A 15183-nucleotide genomic window follows, 5' to 3' on the forward strand; every position below is an offset into this window, starting at 1 on the left:
CTCTACTGTGCTCTGCTGTGCTCTACTGCATTGTACTCTACTGTGCTCTGCTGTGCTCTACTGCATTGTACTCTACTGTGCTCTACTGCATTGTACTCTACTGTGCTCTGCTGTGCTCTGCTGCATTGTACTGTACTGTGCTCTGCTGTGCTCTACTGCATTGTACTCTACTGTGCTCTGCTGTGCTCTACTGCACTGTACTCTACTGTGCTCTGCTGTGCTCTACTGCACTGTACTCTACTGTGCTCTGCTGTGCTGCGATGTCCAAACTTGTGAAACGCGAAGAATGACATTCATATCCATAATTATGCAACCCATGATGTAATTCTGTTACCGTAATTCTGTTACCGGATGTAAATCCACTTCCCTTACTGTAGTTCAATAACCAAAAGAGATCTTTTCAAACTCAAGGTGTGATGTCATACCTGACAGCCCATTCTTTCTGCAGACATCTTTCAATCTTAATTCCGAGTTGCATAAAAACCAGAGGGAGATTTTACCGTAATTCGGTTACCAAAGTTTGCATTTGCATAGTTCTTCCAGTAATAGTTTTTGTGGAAATTGTTAAACAAAGTTTGTGTGCATAGAGTTGTATGGTTTGGTAAACTTTGAAATCAATGGTATTTGTTTGGCTTACATTTTAAAGTGTAAACCGAGTCTCAGCGTAATTGCGTTACTGTGGAATTGCCCTTATAAACTTGATAATATTGGTTAGTAACAGGGCATTTCAAATGTCTTGTTCTGTGTAACACCCTCCAGGTGTCGCCCATCTTCCCCATGATCCCCTATGTATTTATACCTGTGTTCTCTGTTTGTCTGTTGCCAGTTCGTTTTGTTCGTAGAACCTACCAGCGTTTTGTTTCCCTGCTCCCACCTGTTCCTTGCTCCTGTTTTCTAGTTTCCCGGTTCTGACCGTTCTGCCTGCCCTGAGTCTGCCTGTCGTCCTCTACCTTTGCCCCACTACTCTGGATCACCGACCTCTGCCTGACCTGACCCTGAGCCTGCCTGCCGTCCTGTACCTTTGCTCCACTTCTCTGGATTACCGACCTCTGACCTGACCCTGAGCCTGCCGTCCTGTGCCTTTGCCCCTGTTGCTGTAATAAACATTGTTACTTTGACACAGTCTCCACTGGGTCTTACCTTAAACGTGATAGAGGTTTTGTATTCATTTTTCCATGCTGATGCAGCTGATGCAGCCCAGCACCCCTATTACAGCGCCACTTCATGTGTTGCCTTGTATGTGTTTGTGATTGAACAACGTGTTAGAAATATAAACCATACAATCCCTGACTCCAATTGTCTCAAGGCTTAATGTTTTTATACACTGAGTGTGCAAAACATTAGGAACACCTGCTCTTTCCATGTCAGACTGACCAGGTGAATCCAGGTGAAAGCTATAATCCCTTATTGATGTCACCTGTTAAATCCATTTCAATCTGTGTATATGAAAGGGAGGAGACAGGTTAAAGAAGGATTAATAAGCCTTGAGACAATTGAGACATTGTGTGTGTGTGTGCCATTCAGAGGGAGAATGGGCAAGAAAAAAGATTGAAGTTCCTTTGAACAGGGTATGGTAGTAGGTGCCAAGCGCACCGGTTTGAGCGTGTCAAGAAACGCTGCTGGTTTTTTCACACTCAACAGTTTCCCGTGTCTATCAAGAATGGTCCACCACACAAACGACATCTAGAAAACTTGACACAACTGTGGGAAGTCAACATGATGATCCAGCATCCCTGTGGAACACTTTCCACACCTTGTAGAGTCCATGCCCTGACGAATTGAGGCTTTTCTAATGGGAAAACAGGGTGCAACTCAATATTAGTTCCTAATGTTTTATACACTCAGTGTATATGTCTATTATAACAAGGACAGAGCACCCTTCCCAATTTACCTGCCTGGGTCTGAAGACTCCGCATGTGCATTGGAGTGTGCTGCAGTAGGTAGCGTCTCAGCTCTGATTGGATACATGGCGTAGAGGGACGTTTCATTTTGAAATGCAGACCTAATTTCTGTGACGAACAGTGAGAGGTTGGCCAGCACCTGACAATCAGCACCTGGTAGACGCATTTCTAACAAACTGGGAAAGTAGACCGATCATGATGGTGCTACAGTCCTATCTCTCTTCAATGCCACTCCATTCAACCCATACATGCTCACTAGGCTTGGATGATATACCATTTATACTGGGGTATTTTGAAATACCGACGGTATGATTTTCAATACTGATAAAAAGTTGGGGGAACCTCCACCTAGCGGGGGCATGCTACGCCACTGCTTATAACTATTGTGGCAGACGGCAAGGAGAGGTAAGGGGAGTGGTAATTGAGGGGAGATATCGGGCAGGTCGCTGGCTCCACCCCCGAGCCTTATATGGACTTCCTGCCCCAACGTTAAGCCAGGGAGTCCTTGGGGATAAAAGACGAAGCAGCCTGCACAAAGGGGCAGAGTAGGAGAGAGCCAAGTGCGTGATGAAGAGTGGAAGAAGAGAGAGCAATATATGTGAGATTACCCGTTGTGACCTGGACTGTCATACTACCTCCCTGGTGTTCGGGACTGGCTGAGGACCTGAGTGTGAGGATTACCCCTGGAAAACGGAACGGACAAAGAGAACGGCTTGTGGACTGTGAGGTGATTGGTGAATTCCCCCTTCTTCCCCAGTGTACCAGAATCCCTAATAAACCCATTTGCAATCTATTTGCGATTCTGGTGCATGATTTGTTATTGAACTTGGTGACGTGGAAACCCCACACCCTTGAGCCTGCTACACTATTTATAAGTTAAGTATGACTATAAGAAATCTAAGCTCAGGACTCCAGCTATGCATTTGGTTTGCTAACTTGCTAGCTAAGTGGCTAGATGTCAAGATCAAGCTTCTTGGTTACAGCAGAGATATTCAATCAAGATCCCTTTTGTCCAAATTGTTATGTGTGTCAAAAAAATAGCGACCCTTGTGTGCACTTCTGGTAATACTGTATACCCTGGTAACACTTAGGAGCGACACACACAACTTTTGTCTTCTTCTAATAATACAAAATACATTTTAAACATTCACCAAGCACTATCAAAACAAATAACAAATCAAAATCATGTTCTAGCACTGTCGTCGATTTACGCTATTCCAGTTGGTGAGGCAGTCAAGGAGCACCTGCCCACTGGCCTCTAGGGATGAATATTTTCCCAAAAATCTACCAAGTTTCAATACCGGGAATAATTCATATTTATCCCGAGAGTACCAGGAAATACCGTAAAAATCAGAAGTGGCTATTTAAAGTGTTTAAAACCATGATAGGGTCACCCAGGGTTCTCCCACAATAAGATGTTCGCTGCGCCACATTGCCGTCATGGCTGCGCCACTATGTAAAGATATCACATTAAGTGAAACTGATATTTAGTAATGACAGAATAACTTTGAGACAGGAGTCAGGATTTTGGATTGGAATTATAGGAAAATAGCCTAGGCTCTATATAAGGCTACTATGTGAGTCAATAGATGAATAATACACTTGATTTAGGCAACATTACTACTAAATAATCCTGATCCGTGATAGATGAGCTACCACTTCCACTTGTCCAGCCAGAGATCAATGAACCAAATATACAGGCATTCATTGAAACAAAATCACATTGATTATCAGACAAGTCACAAGCTTTTGATCAGGATTAGGACAGGCTACTACGCGAGTGAAGAGCAAAGTACACTTGTATAACATGCTAGCAAAATTTTCTGATCAGCCTAATTGTTAACAAATATCCAAATGGATATTCAGTGAAAACATTGATTTGATTTATCTAGACAAGTCCCCCAAGTTTGTCTCAAAGCACCGCGATGGCGCTGTCCCAATCAAAACGGTGCTGCAATTATAATCTAGGTGACCAGTTTCCGTAGAAGCAACAATTTGATACATGCCTTCAATTGCATTAGCCTACTTTATTCCAATATTTTCATCATTCAGTTGATCATAACGACGGTGAGTTTTCCTCTCTCTGCTCTTTTTCTATGGCCCAATCAAATCAAATCAAATCAAATGTATTTATAAAGCCCTTCAATGGCTGTTTCCTCGTCTCTTCACTGCTGCCGGCCTCCGCCACGTTGTTCTCAGCACCAGTTTAAATCACTATAGCCTACTGTTTTCTAGAAATCAGGCTTTTTCCGGCTCATTTAATTTCTGTTATGTCGGACCAGGCCTGGGCTCGTTCCTTAGCTCACCAGGTTTGTCTCGGACCGGGATCTAGAGTTCTCATCAGAACAAAAAATGAAACTGCATTTGAGTCTCGTGTGCAGTCCGGCCGTGTCAATTATGTGTGTTTTTTGAATTTATGGCGACTTTGTGTGAAGTAAATACGCTATAGGTTAAAGGCTTCCACACGACAACCTGTTTGGATAATATGCAACAAAAAAATGACCAATCTGCTTCTGCACATGTTGTGTATTTTGTGGAATTGCATTAGTCCAACATTGGGGGGAAATTTAATTTCCCTGGTCTTGTCATTTCATTTTTTCAGGAAATGTGAAGAGTGGTCCTGGGTCCCGGGATCCCGGGATCCCGGTTACCCGTGTTAATCCCTACTGGCCTCCACATACGGGCACTTGGTGTCACGCCCTGACCTTAGAGATACTTATTATTCTCTATGTTTGGTTAGGTCATTGTGTGACTCGGGTGGGAAATTCTATGTGTTCTGTTTCTTTGTTTGTGGCCGAGTGTGGTTCCCAATCAGAGGCAGCTGTCTATCGTTGTCTCTGATTGGGGATCATACTTAGGCAGCCCTTTTTCCCACCATTAGGTGGTGGGATCTTGTTTTCTGTTTAGTTACCGTTGCCTGACAGAACTGTGCGTTTTCGATTTTGTTATTCTGTTTGAGTGTTTTTTAAATTAAAATCAAGAGCACTTTCCAGGCTGCGCCTTGGTCTACTCTTTCTACCACCAACGAGAGCTGTTACACTTGGGGTTGATCACCAAGGAGACAGAGGGACACGCTGCACCGCGGTCGGCACTGAGGGTGCGTCTGGTGGAGCCAGATGCACACTGGAATACTGTACCTGCTTGGACAGGGAAAAAATGTCATGGGTCACATAAATAAAAGGGAGGGAGAGAGTAGTGAAAATTAAAACTAGGTATTATTAGTCTACGTCAGTCAGATTACCATCATGTGGAACTGGAATAGTACCATTTTGTTGGGGAAACGTGGTTGAGAAATAAATAGAATGTTAAAGAGCAACTTCACCTAAAAACCAACGTCTCATTTAGAAAACAGCCTATGTGGCATCGATATGAGTCAGAAACATTTATTCTACTGGCAAAACTGACTACAATGTGTAAATAGGATAATTTTGGTCATAAAGTCAGTCTCATCCAAAACAGAGTTTTTCACTTCAGTATGTCACAACGTAAATGAAGGTTGGGTTTATTTCAATCCTGCCCACAGCTGGCAGCACACAAGTAATCATCAGTTCGGAGTGCAGCTGCACGCCACCTGATCGTAGTTAGAAGACTCAAGAGGCAAAGCACAGCCACAAAGCATTGGGAGTGGCTAACAAGCTGCTGCATGGTTTGAAAACCAGGCCTACATGGAGTAGAAAACAGCTAGCTGAAGTTTTTAATCGGATAATGTTCCACGTTCTTACCTCCACACCAGTCAGGAAAGAGTGCTTTGTCCTGCAAACAAATGATATACTGAAAAATATGATATGCAACATTTCTCATTAGTTGGCTAGCCAGATCGCCAATTCAGGATTTTAAAACTGAGCGGTTCTTCTTAACTGACACATTACTGAATTAACTAGTTAATTTAACTTTGGTTGTTCGCCTAAACAGCTGACGAGATTGCTTGCTATCGGTAGTGTCCAACGTTTGCTAATTAGCTTGGCTAGTGGGCTGATGTCAAAAACACACACTCAGCGTTACATGCCCCAATGATCGAATTTAACATTCATATGAAAGTAATTTGTTGAACATTTTAACATCATCTGCATTACAAACTGTTTGGAGTGTTAGGCTGGGTTTCTGTAGAAGCACTTTGTGACATCTGCTGATGTAAAATGGGCTTTATAAATAAATGTGATTGATTGATTGAATAAATAAATGTTATACTCATATCTCATGAAGGTGTTGTTAAGAAATATTCTAACTAGATAGTGTTCTCCCAAGAGATGGTAGAATGAGAGTGCCTTGATGCCATCACTCTGGGCGTCATGTGACACAAAGTTTATCCTAATGAATGGAGATTCCCATCTGACTCCCATCTGAAGCCAAATAATTGTGGTTTGTAATACAATGACAGGCGGAAAATTTGTCAAAAAATTCTGTAAGCACAAAATACACACCCACAAGCACTTTTTGAATGGTCAAATGCACATTCCACAGTTGTAAATGTTAGGTATTTCTGAACATTTGCTCACAAATCATTCTACATTTGTTCAAATGGTAGTTTTATTTGTGAGCTATGTTGAATATATTTACAGTTCATGGATTTATGTGTGACTTATGGTGAATATTTGTGAAATATTTTGACATATTCACGGCTTATGGTTTAATTTGTGAAATATTTTAACATATTCACAAATTATGGTTTATTTGTGAAATATTTGTACATATTTATGGATTGTGGTTTAATTTACAAAATATTTGTATATATTCACAGATCACTAGTTTTATTTGCGAATCATGTTGAAAATACGCACAGATCATGGTAAACAGAATAAAGAAACAAATCTAACTCTATACAGAATCCCCTCAGGCTGGTGTGAACGACGCTGGGGGGAGGAGAGACACAGAGCCGCAGGGAAGGAGGGAGGAGAGGGAGGAGAGACACAAAATACACCCAATCTAGCAGGATTTATTCTAATGCAGACGGCTGGAGGACGCTTGTGTGTAATCTCTGTGGAGAGGGAAAGGGGCCCGGCACTGATACAAAGACAGAGAGAGACAGAGACGGGTCATATTGGAAGTGACACAGGAGAGAGGGAGACTAGTGTGCTGCCTGAGAAAGGGCTGCCGGGCCAGTTTACTGGGCTAAATGAGCTTCTTGACAGTGTTGTGACCAGGCTAGAGGTATGAGAGGAGATGGGGTCGGCAAGGCAGGGAGCCTAGAGGTGGTGTGCTGGTTGTAGAGCACACTTTGTTATGGGGGGAGACAAAATGTCAGGGGCCACTGCTCTTCTGGTAAATCGTGGTTTGTTTACCAATATGACTTACTTTGTCCTTCTCTCTCTCCCTCCCCTCTTTCCTCTTCTCTTCCCTCTCTTCTACCCTCACCTCTCCTCCAGTCTTCACTTGCCCTTATTTTTTCTTTGATTTTCTCTCTGCTAGTCTGTTCTTCTCCCATCTCCTCTCCTCTGTTCTGTTGTCCTCTCCTTTTTTCTCCCATCTCCTCCTCTCTCCCCTGTCTCCCTCTCCTCTGTTGTGTTTTTAGCTGGCAATGTGAGGCTTGGGGAGCCACTGGAAGCAGTACTGGCATCTGTTGGAGAGCTTGGTGAGCCGCCAGTGGTCATCCCTTTGGCAACCAGTCGTGCCGTTGGATTTATCTCCAACCGGTCAGCTGATGCCCTTTGTGGGGGTTAAACAAGTGGGCACAGCCTCCTTGGCCTGGCGCTCTTCTTTCCTCTCTTCCAGGTTGACTACCATGCATACCTTCTAAGATCCTGGCATTTTAAAGCACCAGACATGGCACAGGAAACCTGGGAGCCAGCACCATGAAATGCCACCCAGCTCTCATTGGCTAGAGGAAACATGCCTTCAAGGAGTGGAGAAGAAGGGACGGGAGAGATGGAGAGAGAGGAGTGCGATGGAAGAGAGAGATGTAGAGAGATGACTTGGTAGAGTGAAAGCAGACAGAGAAAAATCTCATCCCAGTCTGGCTGGCGGGTTGACACTTGGACAAGGAGAGGGGAGATAATGTTTGATATTGTCTAAGCTTTCTGGGGACCAGCATCCCTGTCATTGACCTGTTTGTGGTTAGAGCAATGACTGTATATATGAATGGACAAAGCCATCAATCACATGACACCGTTCATTCCTAAGCGCATTGAATCCAAATGAAGTGGGTTAAGATGGCTTCTCATGGAGAGCTACTCCAGGAAATTACGTTGCAGGCTAGCAATTACAGGGATGCTGGATTCCACACTTCAAGATTGCTTCGATCTAGTGGACTGGGATATGTTCCAGATAGTATCGGACAACAACATTGATGTATATGCTGATTCGGTGAGCGAGTTTACTAGCAAGTGCATCAGTGATGTTGTACCCGCGGTGACTATTAAAACCTTCCCCCACCAGAAACCGTGGATTGATGGCAGCATTCTGCGCAATACTGAAAGCGCAAACCACTGCTTTTAAATCAGGGCAAGGTGACCGGAAACATGACTGAATACAAACAGTGTAGCTATTCCCTCCGCAAGGCAATCAAACAAGTTAAGCATCAGTATAGAGACAAAGTAGAGTCGCAATTCAACGGCTCAGACACGAGACGTATGTGGCAGGGTCTACAGTCAATCACGGACTACAAAAAGAAAACCAGCCCCGTCGCGAACACTGACGTCTTGCTCCCAGACAAATTAAACAACTTCTTTGCTGACTTTGAGGACAATACAGTGCCACCGACACGGCCCGCTACCAAAACCTGCAGGCTCTCCTTCACTGCGGCCAACGTGAGTAAAACATTTAAACATGTTAACCCTCGCAGGGCTGCCAGCCCAGATGGCATCCCTAGACGTGTCCTCAGAGCATGCGCAGACCAGCTGGCTGGTGTGTTTACGGACATATTCAATCAATCCCTATCCCAGTCTGCTGTTCCCACATGCTTCAAGAGGGCCACCATTGTTCCTGTTTCCAAGAAAGCTAAGGTAACTGAGCTAAACGACTATCGCCCCGTAGCACTCACTTCCGTCATCATGAAGTGCATTGAGAGACTAGTCAAGGATCATATCACCTCCACCCTACCTGACACCCTAGACCCACTCCAATTTGCTTACCGCCTCAATAGGTCCACAGACGACGCAATCGCAATCACACTGCACACTGCACACTGCCCTAACCCATCTGGACAAGAGGAACCTTCTCTCCAAACTCGTCATCAAGCTCAAGACCCTGGGTCTCGACCCCGCTCTGTGCAACTGGATCCTGGACTTTCTGACGGGTCGCCCCCAGGTGGTGAGTGTAGGAAACAACATCTCCAACCCGCTGATCCTCAACACTGGGGCCCCACAAGGGTGCGTTCTCAGCCCTCTCCTGTACTCCCTGTTCACCCATGACTACGCGGCCATGCACGCCTCCAACTCAATCATCAAGTTTGCAGACGACACTACAGTGGTAGGCTTGATTTTCCAACAGCGACGAGACGGCCTACAGGGAGGAGATGAGGGCCCTCGGAGTGTGGTGTCAGGAATATAACCTCACACTCAACGTCAACAAAACAAAGGAGATGGTCGTGGACTTCAGGAATCAGCAGAGGGAGCACCCCCCTATCCACATCGACGGGACAGTAATGGAGAAGATGGAAAGTTTTAAGTGCCTCAGCGTGGTGAAGAAGGCGCAACAGCCCCTCTTCAACCTCAGGAGGCTGAAGAAACTTGGCTTGTCACAAAAAACACTCACAAACTTTTACAGATGCACAATCGAGAGCATCCTGTCGGGCTGTATCACCGCCTGGTACGGCAACTGCTCCGCCCACAACCGTAAGGCTCACCAGAGGGTAGTGAGGTCTGCATAACGCATCACCCGGGGGCAAACTACCTGCCCTCCAGGACACCTACACCACCCGATGTCACAGGAAGGCCAAAAAGATCATGAAGGACAAAAACCACCCGAGCCACTGCCTGTTCACCCTGCTATCATCCAGAAGGCGAGGTCAGTACAGATGCATCAAAGCTGGGACCGAGAGACTGAAAAACAGCTTCTATCTCAAGGTCATCAGACTGTTAAACAGCCATCACTAACATTGAGGGGCTGCTGCCAACATACTGACTCAAATCTCTAGCCACTTTAATAATTAAAAATTGGACGTGACAAACATATCACTAGTCACTTTAAACAATGCCACTTTATATAATGTTTACATACCCTACATTACTCATCTCATATGTATATACTGTACTCTATACCATCTACTGCATCTTACCTATGTTGCTCGGCCATCGCTCATCCATATATTTAGATGTACATATTCTTATTCACTCCTTTACACTTGTGTGTATAAGGTAGTTGTTGTGAAATTGTTAGATTACTTGTTAGATATTACTGCACGGTCGGAACGAGAAGCACAAGCATTTCGCTACACTCGCATTAACACCTGCTAACCATGTGTGTGTGACCAATTAAATGTGATTTGATTTGATTTAGCTCAGTGCTGCCCCCTCTTATTGAGTAACTCAAATTGAAGGCCGGCCAGGGGTACTGCAGGCTGCCATTAGCAACTAAATTATCCTTAGAACTTCTTCTATGTGTGATTTTTAAATAATCGTTTCAAGAACATACATCTGGTGTATTAGAAGCACTTATTGGTACCATGATTGTCTTCCAAACGTTTTATTTATTTACACAAAGATTGCCATCTTTCTATTCACTATAATGAGGAAACCTGTTTTCTGCTAACAATGCCTGCAGTACCCCGGCCGGCCTTCAACCTCCGTGCTTCAAATAAAATAAAATCACATTTTATTTGTCACATGTGCCGAATACAACAGGTGTAGACCTTACCGTGAAATGCCTACTTACAAGCCCAACAATGCAGTTAAGAAAAATAAGAGTTAAGAAAATATTTACCAAAATAAAACAATAAAAGAGCAACAAAAAGCCATTCAAAGCACTTCATGACTACACACATGAGCGCTATGAGCCGGTAGTCATTTAGGCAGGTTACCTTGGTGTTCTTGGTCACAGGGACAATGGTGGTCTGCTTAAAACATGTAGGTATTACAGACTCTGTCAGGAACAGGTTGAAAATGTCAGTGAAGACACTTGCCAGTTGGTCAGCGCATGCTCGGAGTATACGTCCTGGTAATCCGTCTGGCCCTACGGCCTTGTGAATGTTGACCTGTTTATAGGTCTTACTCACATCGGCTACGGCGAGCGTGATCACACAGTCATCTTGAACAGTAAGTCTTCTCATGCATGCTTCAGTGTTGTTTGCCTCGAAGCGTGCATACAGAGGGGGCAGTCATTCTCCCCTGGGCTAGAGGGAACATGTCCAACACAGTATTTGCAATCGAGGGCACTGCTTTCATTTTTTAATATATATATTTTTTTAACAAATTAAAAAATATATAAAAATGTAGCTTGCAGCACCTGGTATTCCCAGGTGGGACCCTGCTTAACTACCGAGATCAGATGAGATCAGGCATGTTCAGGGTGGTATGACCACAAGCTTATTTTTTACCCCATTTTCTCCCCGAATTACGACATTGGCTCATCGCTGCAACTCCCCAATGGGCTCAGAAAAGGTTGAGTAATGCGTCCTCCAAAACATGACACGCCTGGCCGCGCTACTTCTTAACACACTACCCACTAAACCTGGAAGTCAGCCACACCAATGTGTCGGAGGAAACACTGTTCGAATGACCACCAAAGTCAGCTTGCAGGCACCTAGCCCTGCCACAAGGAGTCGCTAGAGCGTGATGCGCCAATGAAAGCCCACCTGGCCAAACCCTCCCCTACCACGGACGGCACTGGGCCAATTGTGCGCCGTCTTATATGGCTCCCAGTCACGTTTGACTGTGACACAGCCTAGGATCGAACCACAGGCTGCTGCGCCACTCAGGATCTTGTTATCTGCTAACAATGCCTGCAGTAACCCAGTCTGCCTTCAACTTCCGTGCATCAATGAGAGGGGGCAGTCGTTCTCCCCTGGGCTAGAGGGAACAACCCTGTATTTGTAATTGAGGGCGCTGCCCTTCAAATAACAAGATCAACCCACTTCAGGACAAAAGCTATTTTTATAGATCTGTTGCAGTATTGTGACACGAGAACAGCTCATTAAAAACAAATCTCTTTTCCATCGAGTATCTCCACTAAATAGCCAATAATCCTCATCTGTAGCCAATCAACGTTAGACACGCTTGTAAATGTCAGTTTATAGATATGTTGCAGTATTGTGACACAAGAACAGCTCATTAAAAATGAATCTCTTTTCCATCGAGTATCTCCACTAAATAGCCAATAATCCTCATCTGTAGCCAATCAACGTTAGACACGCTTGTAAATGTCACGCTGTGCAGAGGACCACAAATATTAAGAGTGCGCATTGCAGCGCTGCTACTGGCTATGACACGGGGAGACGTTAATCAATTGACCACTATAATATAACCATTCAACCAATTAGCTGCATGACAAATGTTTAATGCAGGGGTGTCAAACACAGGGGGGTTCAATCCTGCCAGCGGGTGGTTTGAGTTAAACAATAGAATGCACATAGAAATGAGAGTTATATATCTGTCATTCTCATTGACAGCAAGTCTAAGAAGCCGTAGACCTGTTGTTCTATGTGTGCCATTTCTATGTTTACGTTTTTGTATCTTTTACTTTCAGTTTTGTACACCATCTTCAAAACAGCTGAAAATACAATATTTTTGGTTATGGAAAATATATTTCACAGTGGTTTAGATGGTACAATGATTCCCTACACAATGACTGCTTGTTTTAGTCACATAAACTGAAATTAGACAAACTATTACATATTTAGCAACCAGGAAATGGTGGAGCGATTTCTGCATATTGCACCTTTAACCCATGGGGAGTGAACAAACTCAATATACTTTAAAATTACTAAAACCAAATCGAAACTGTGTAGAAATGATAATAGGACTACATTCAAACAGGAGCATCAAAAATTCCAAAAACAATGGGAAAGGGAGATACCTAGTCAGTTGTACAACTGAATGCCTTCAACTGAAATGTGTCTTCTGCATCAGAGAGGTGTGGGGGGCTGCCTTAATCAACATTCAACTGCCTTGCTCAGGGGCAGAAGGACAGATGATTTTTACCTTTTCAACTAAGGGATTCAATCCAGCAACCTTTCGGTTACTGGCCCAACACTCGAACCACTAGGCTACCTGGATAGCTTTAGCTAATTTTAATGGCGAAGAAATATAAACATTTCCAGTGCGGCCCTTCAAACTTCGATGAAGACCGAATGCGGCCCTCTGCAAATTTAGCTTAATGGCTAATCTAACTCTTCAGATTTTGTTCATTATAAAATGACAAAATCAATTGAAGTACCAATTAAGTTAACTTTCCAGATATCAATAATTATCTGTTTCAGATCATTATTTTTCAAAACATGGGTTAATGGTGCAATATGCAGAAATTGCTCCACCATTTCCTGGTTGATAAAATAAAGAAAAATGTGCCTAATTTCAGTTTATGTGACAAAACAAGCAGTCATTGTGTAGAGAATCATTGTACCATCTAAACCACTGTGGAAAAAAATTCCATAACCAAAAATATTGTATTTTCAGCTGTTTGAAACTGGTGTACAAAATCGAAAGTAAAAGATGCAAAAACGTAACCGAAGAACAGGAAGTATAGAAATGGCACACATAGAACAACAGATCTACAGCTTCTTAGAATGACAGATCTATAACTCATATTTCTATGTACATTTGGTCAGGTCCCCAAAAAGTTACATATTGCAGCTTTAATACAATATGTCTAAGAAAACAGCCACATTCACATCCACTCAGCAGTGTCAATGTGAACTCCATATCCACATTACATTGTAAAACCCCCCAACACATGCTCTGGTGACCGTATTTACAATGCTTATTGAAGCCCTGTGGCGCCTCTGCAATGGGGATGATATGTACCTCACAGCAGTATTAGTTGGACAGGTGGTGTTACTTACGACAGTTTTCTTCATCGCTGTTATCAGAGCAGTCGTCGTCATCGTCACATCTCCAGAGAGTAGGTACACACCTTCCGTTCTTGCATTGAAACTGACCCGTTTCACAATCCGTATCGGTATGAATCCCTGTAGACCGAAGAAGATAAAGACGTAAAGAAAACATTAAATCGTGTTCAATCTTTGATATTAATGTTGCATCGATCTACTGTTACAATAAAGGTTTAGAGAGTTCTGTTGATACAATGTTGAAACATGGGTTAAATGTTGGATACGAAGTGATGGTTAATTGACCCTGATACAGTACATTGTTATTAGGCTACAACACTGTATGGGGAAAACAGAGTACTCTCTGCGATGAGCAAAACATCAATTGAGAACAGAAAGGGAAAGCAAGTTTAATTAAATTGGCACTTAAAAGCCTATATGGGAATGATTTAAATCTAATCGTTTCAAATTGGAATGCAAAACTACAACTGTTAGACTAACAGCCATAATTTGTTTCTGAATTTTATTGTAGCCTAACTTCTGAATGTTTTTGTTGTTGTGAATGTTGACAGCTGCCGTTCAACATAATGTAATGTAGGCTACAACAGCCTTATAAACCAACTCAAATTATAATGCTTACTGAATAAAAAATGTACAGTGAGCATGCCAGTGTATTGAATCAATTAGGAAATGATGGAACAACACTGCAACCTCTTCCATTCCACGTATCCCTAGGTTTTGTGAGTATGTGTATTGTGTCCCAAAGCTAGGTTACCTTCTCTTCCGTATGTCATTCAAGCACATGTTGGCTACCTCCCGCCTATTGTAATTTACTAGGCTCTCACGTCACCATAGACTGGTTTCATGATGTTGTGGAATATGTAACCAACAGCAGAGCATAGGATGTGCTATAAAATAGTATTTAGTGCAGGTAAACTTAAATCCACCTTTGTGATGACTATTGGTAATAGGAAGCGCATCTAGCCTATTCTACACTGGTTTCTTCAGTTCTGTCTGTAACGTCGCTTCCCCATTCGCAATGAAAAATATATCCCTCACCCATAATCAATGAGATTGAGAAAAATGCATTCTTACCTTGGGTGGAGTGGAGCTCCAATAGTAACACGTGTAAGAGCATTAGCTTCCCGACTTCTGTCCACATCTTTAAAAGAAGAGGTGATTCGTAGTTTTGTTCATAAAAAAAATACTGAACGAAGCAAACCACCTCTTCCCCTCGCTATGCAACGCTCACTCGCTCTGCCTTGGCTTGGCTGATCGGCTCGAGACTCCCTGCCTCAGTAGCAATTTGAATCAATGACGTTTATGGGAGGGATTGAGCCTGCGGTAATGTAGTGAAACTAAACA

General features: G+C 43.3%; 1 protein-coding gene across 1 annotated transcript in view; it reads right to left on the minus strand.

The window, feature by feature from the left end:
- LOC120054348 (low-density lipoprotein receptor-related protein 8-like) overlaps positions 1–14980 on the minus strand; it is a 338426-nt gene extending 323446 nt beyond the window's left edge. Inside the window, exons 1-2 of the mRNA XM_039001759.1 lie at positions 14914–14980; positions 13834–13959 (exon numbers count right to left, since the gene is read on the minus strand). Coding sequence (XP_038857687.1) covers positions 13834–13959; positions 14914–14980 — 193 coding nt within the window. The remainder of the gene's footprint in view (positions 1–13833; positions 13960–14913) is intronic.
- Between the last annotated feature and the right edge of the window lie 203 nt (positions 14981–15183).

This window comes from Salvelinus namaycush, chromosome 10, assembly GCF_016432855.1.
Source record: "Salvelinus namaycush isolate Seneca chromosome 10, SaNama_1.0, whole genome shotgun sequence".
Taxonomy (NCBI): domain Eukaryota; kingdom Metazoa; phylum Chordata; class Actinopteri; order Salmoniformes; family Salmonidae; genus Salvelinus; species Salvelinus namaycush.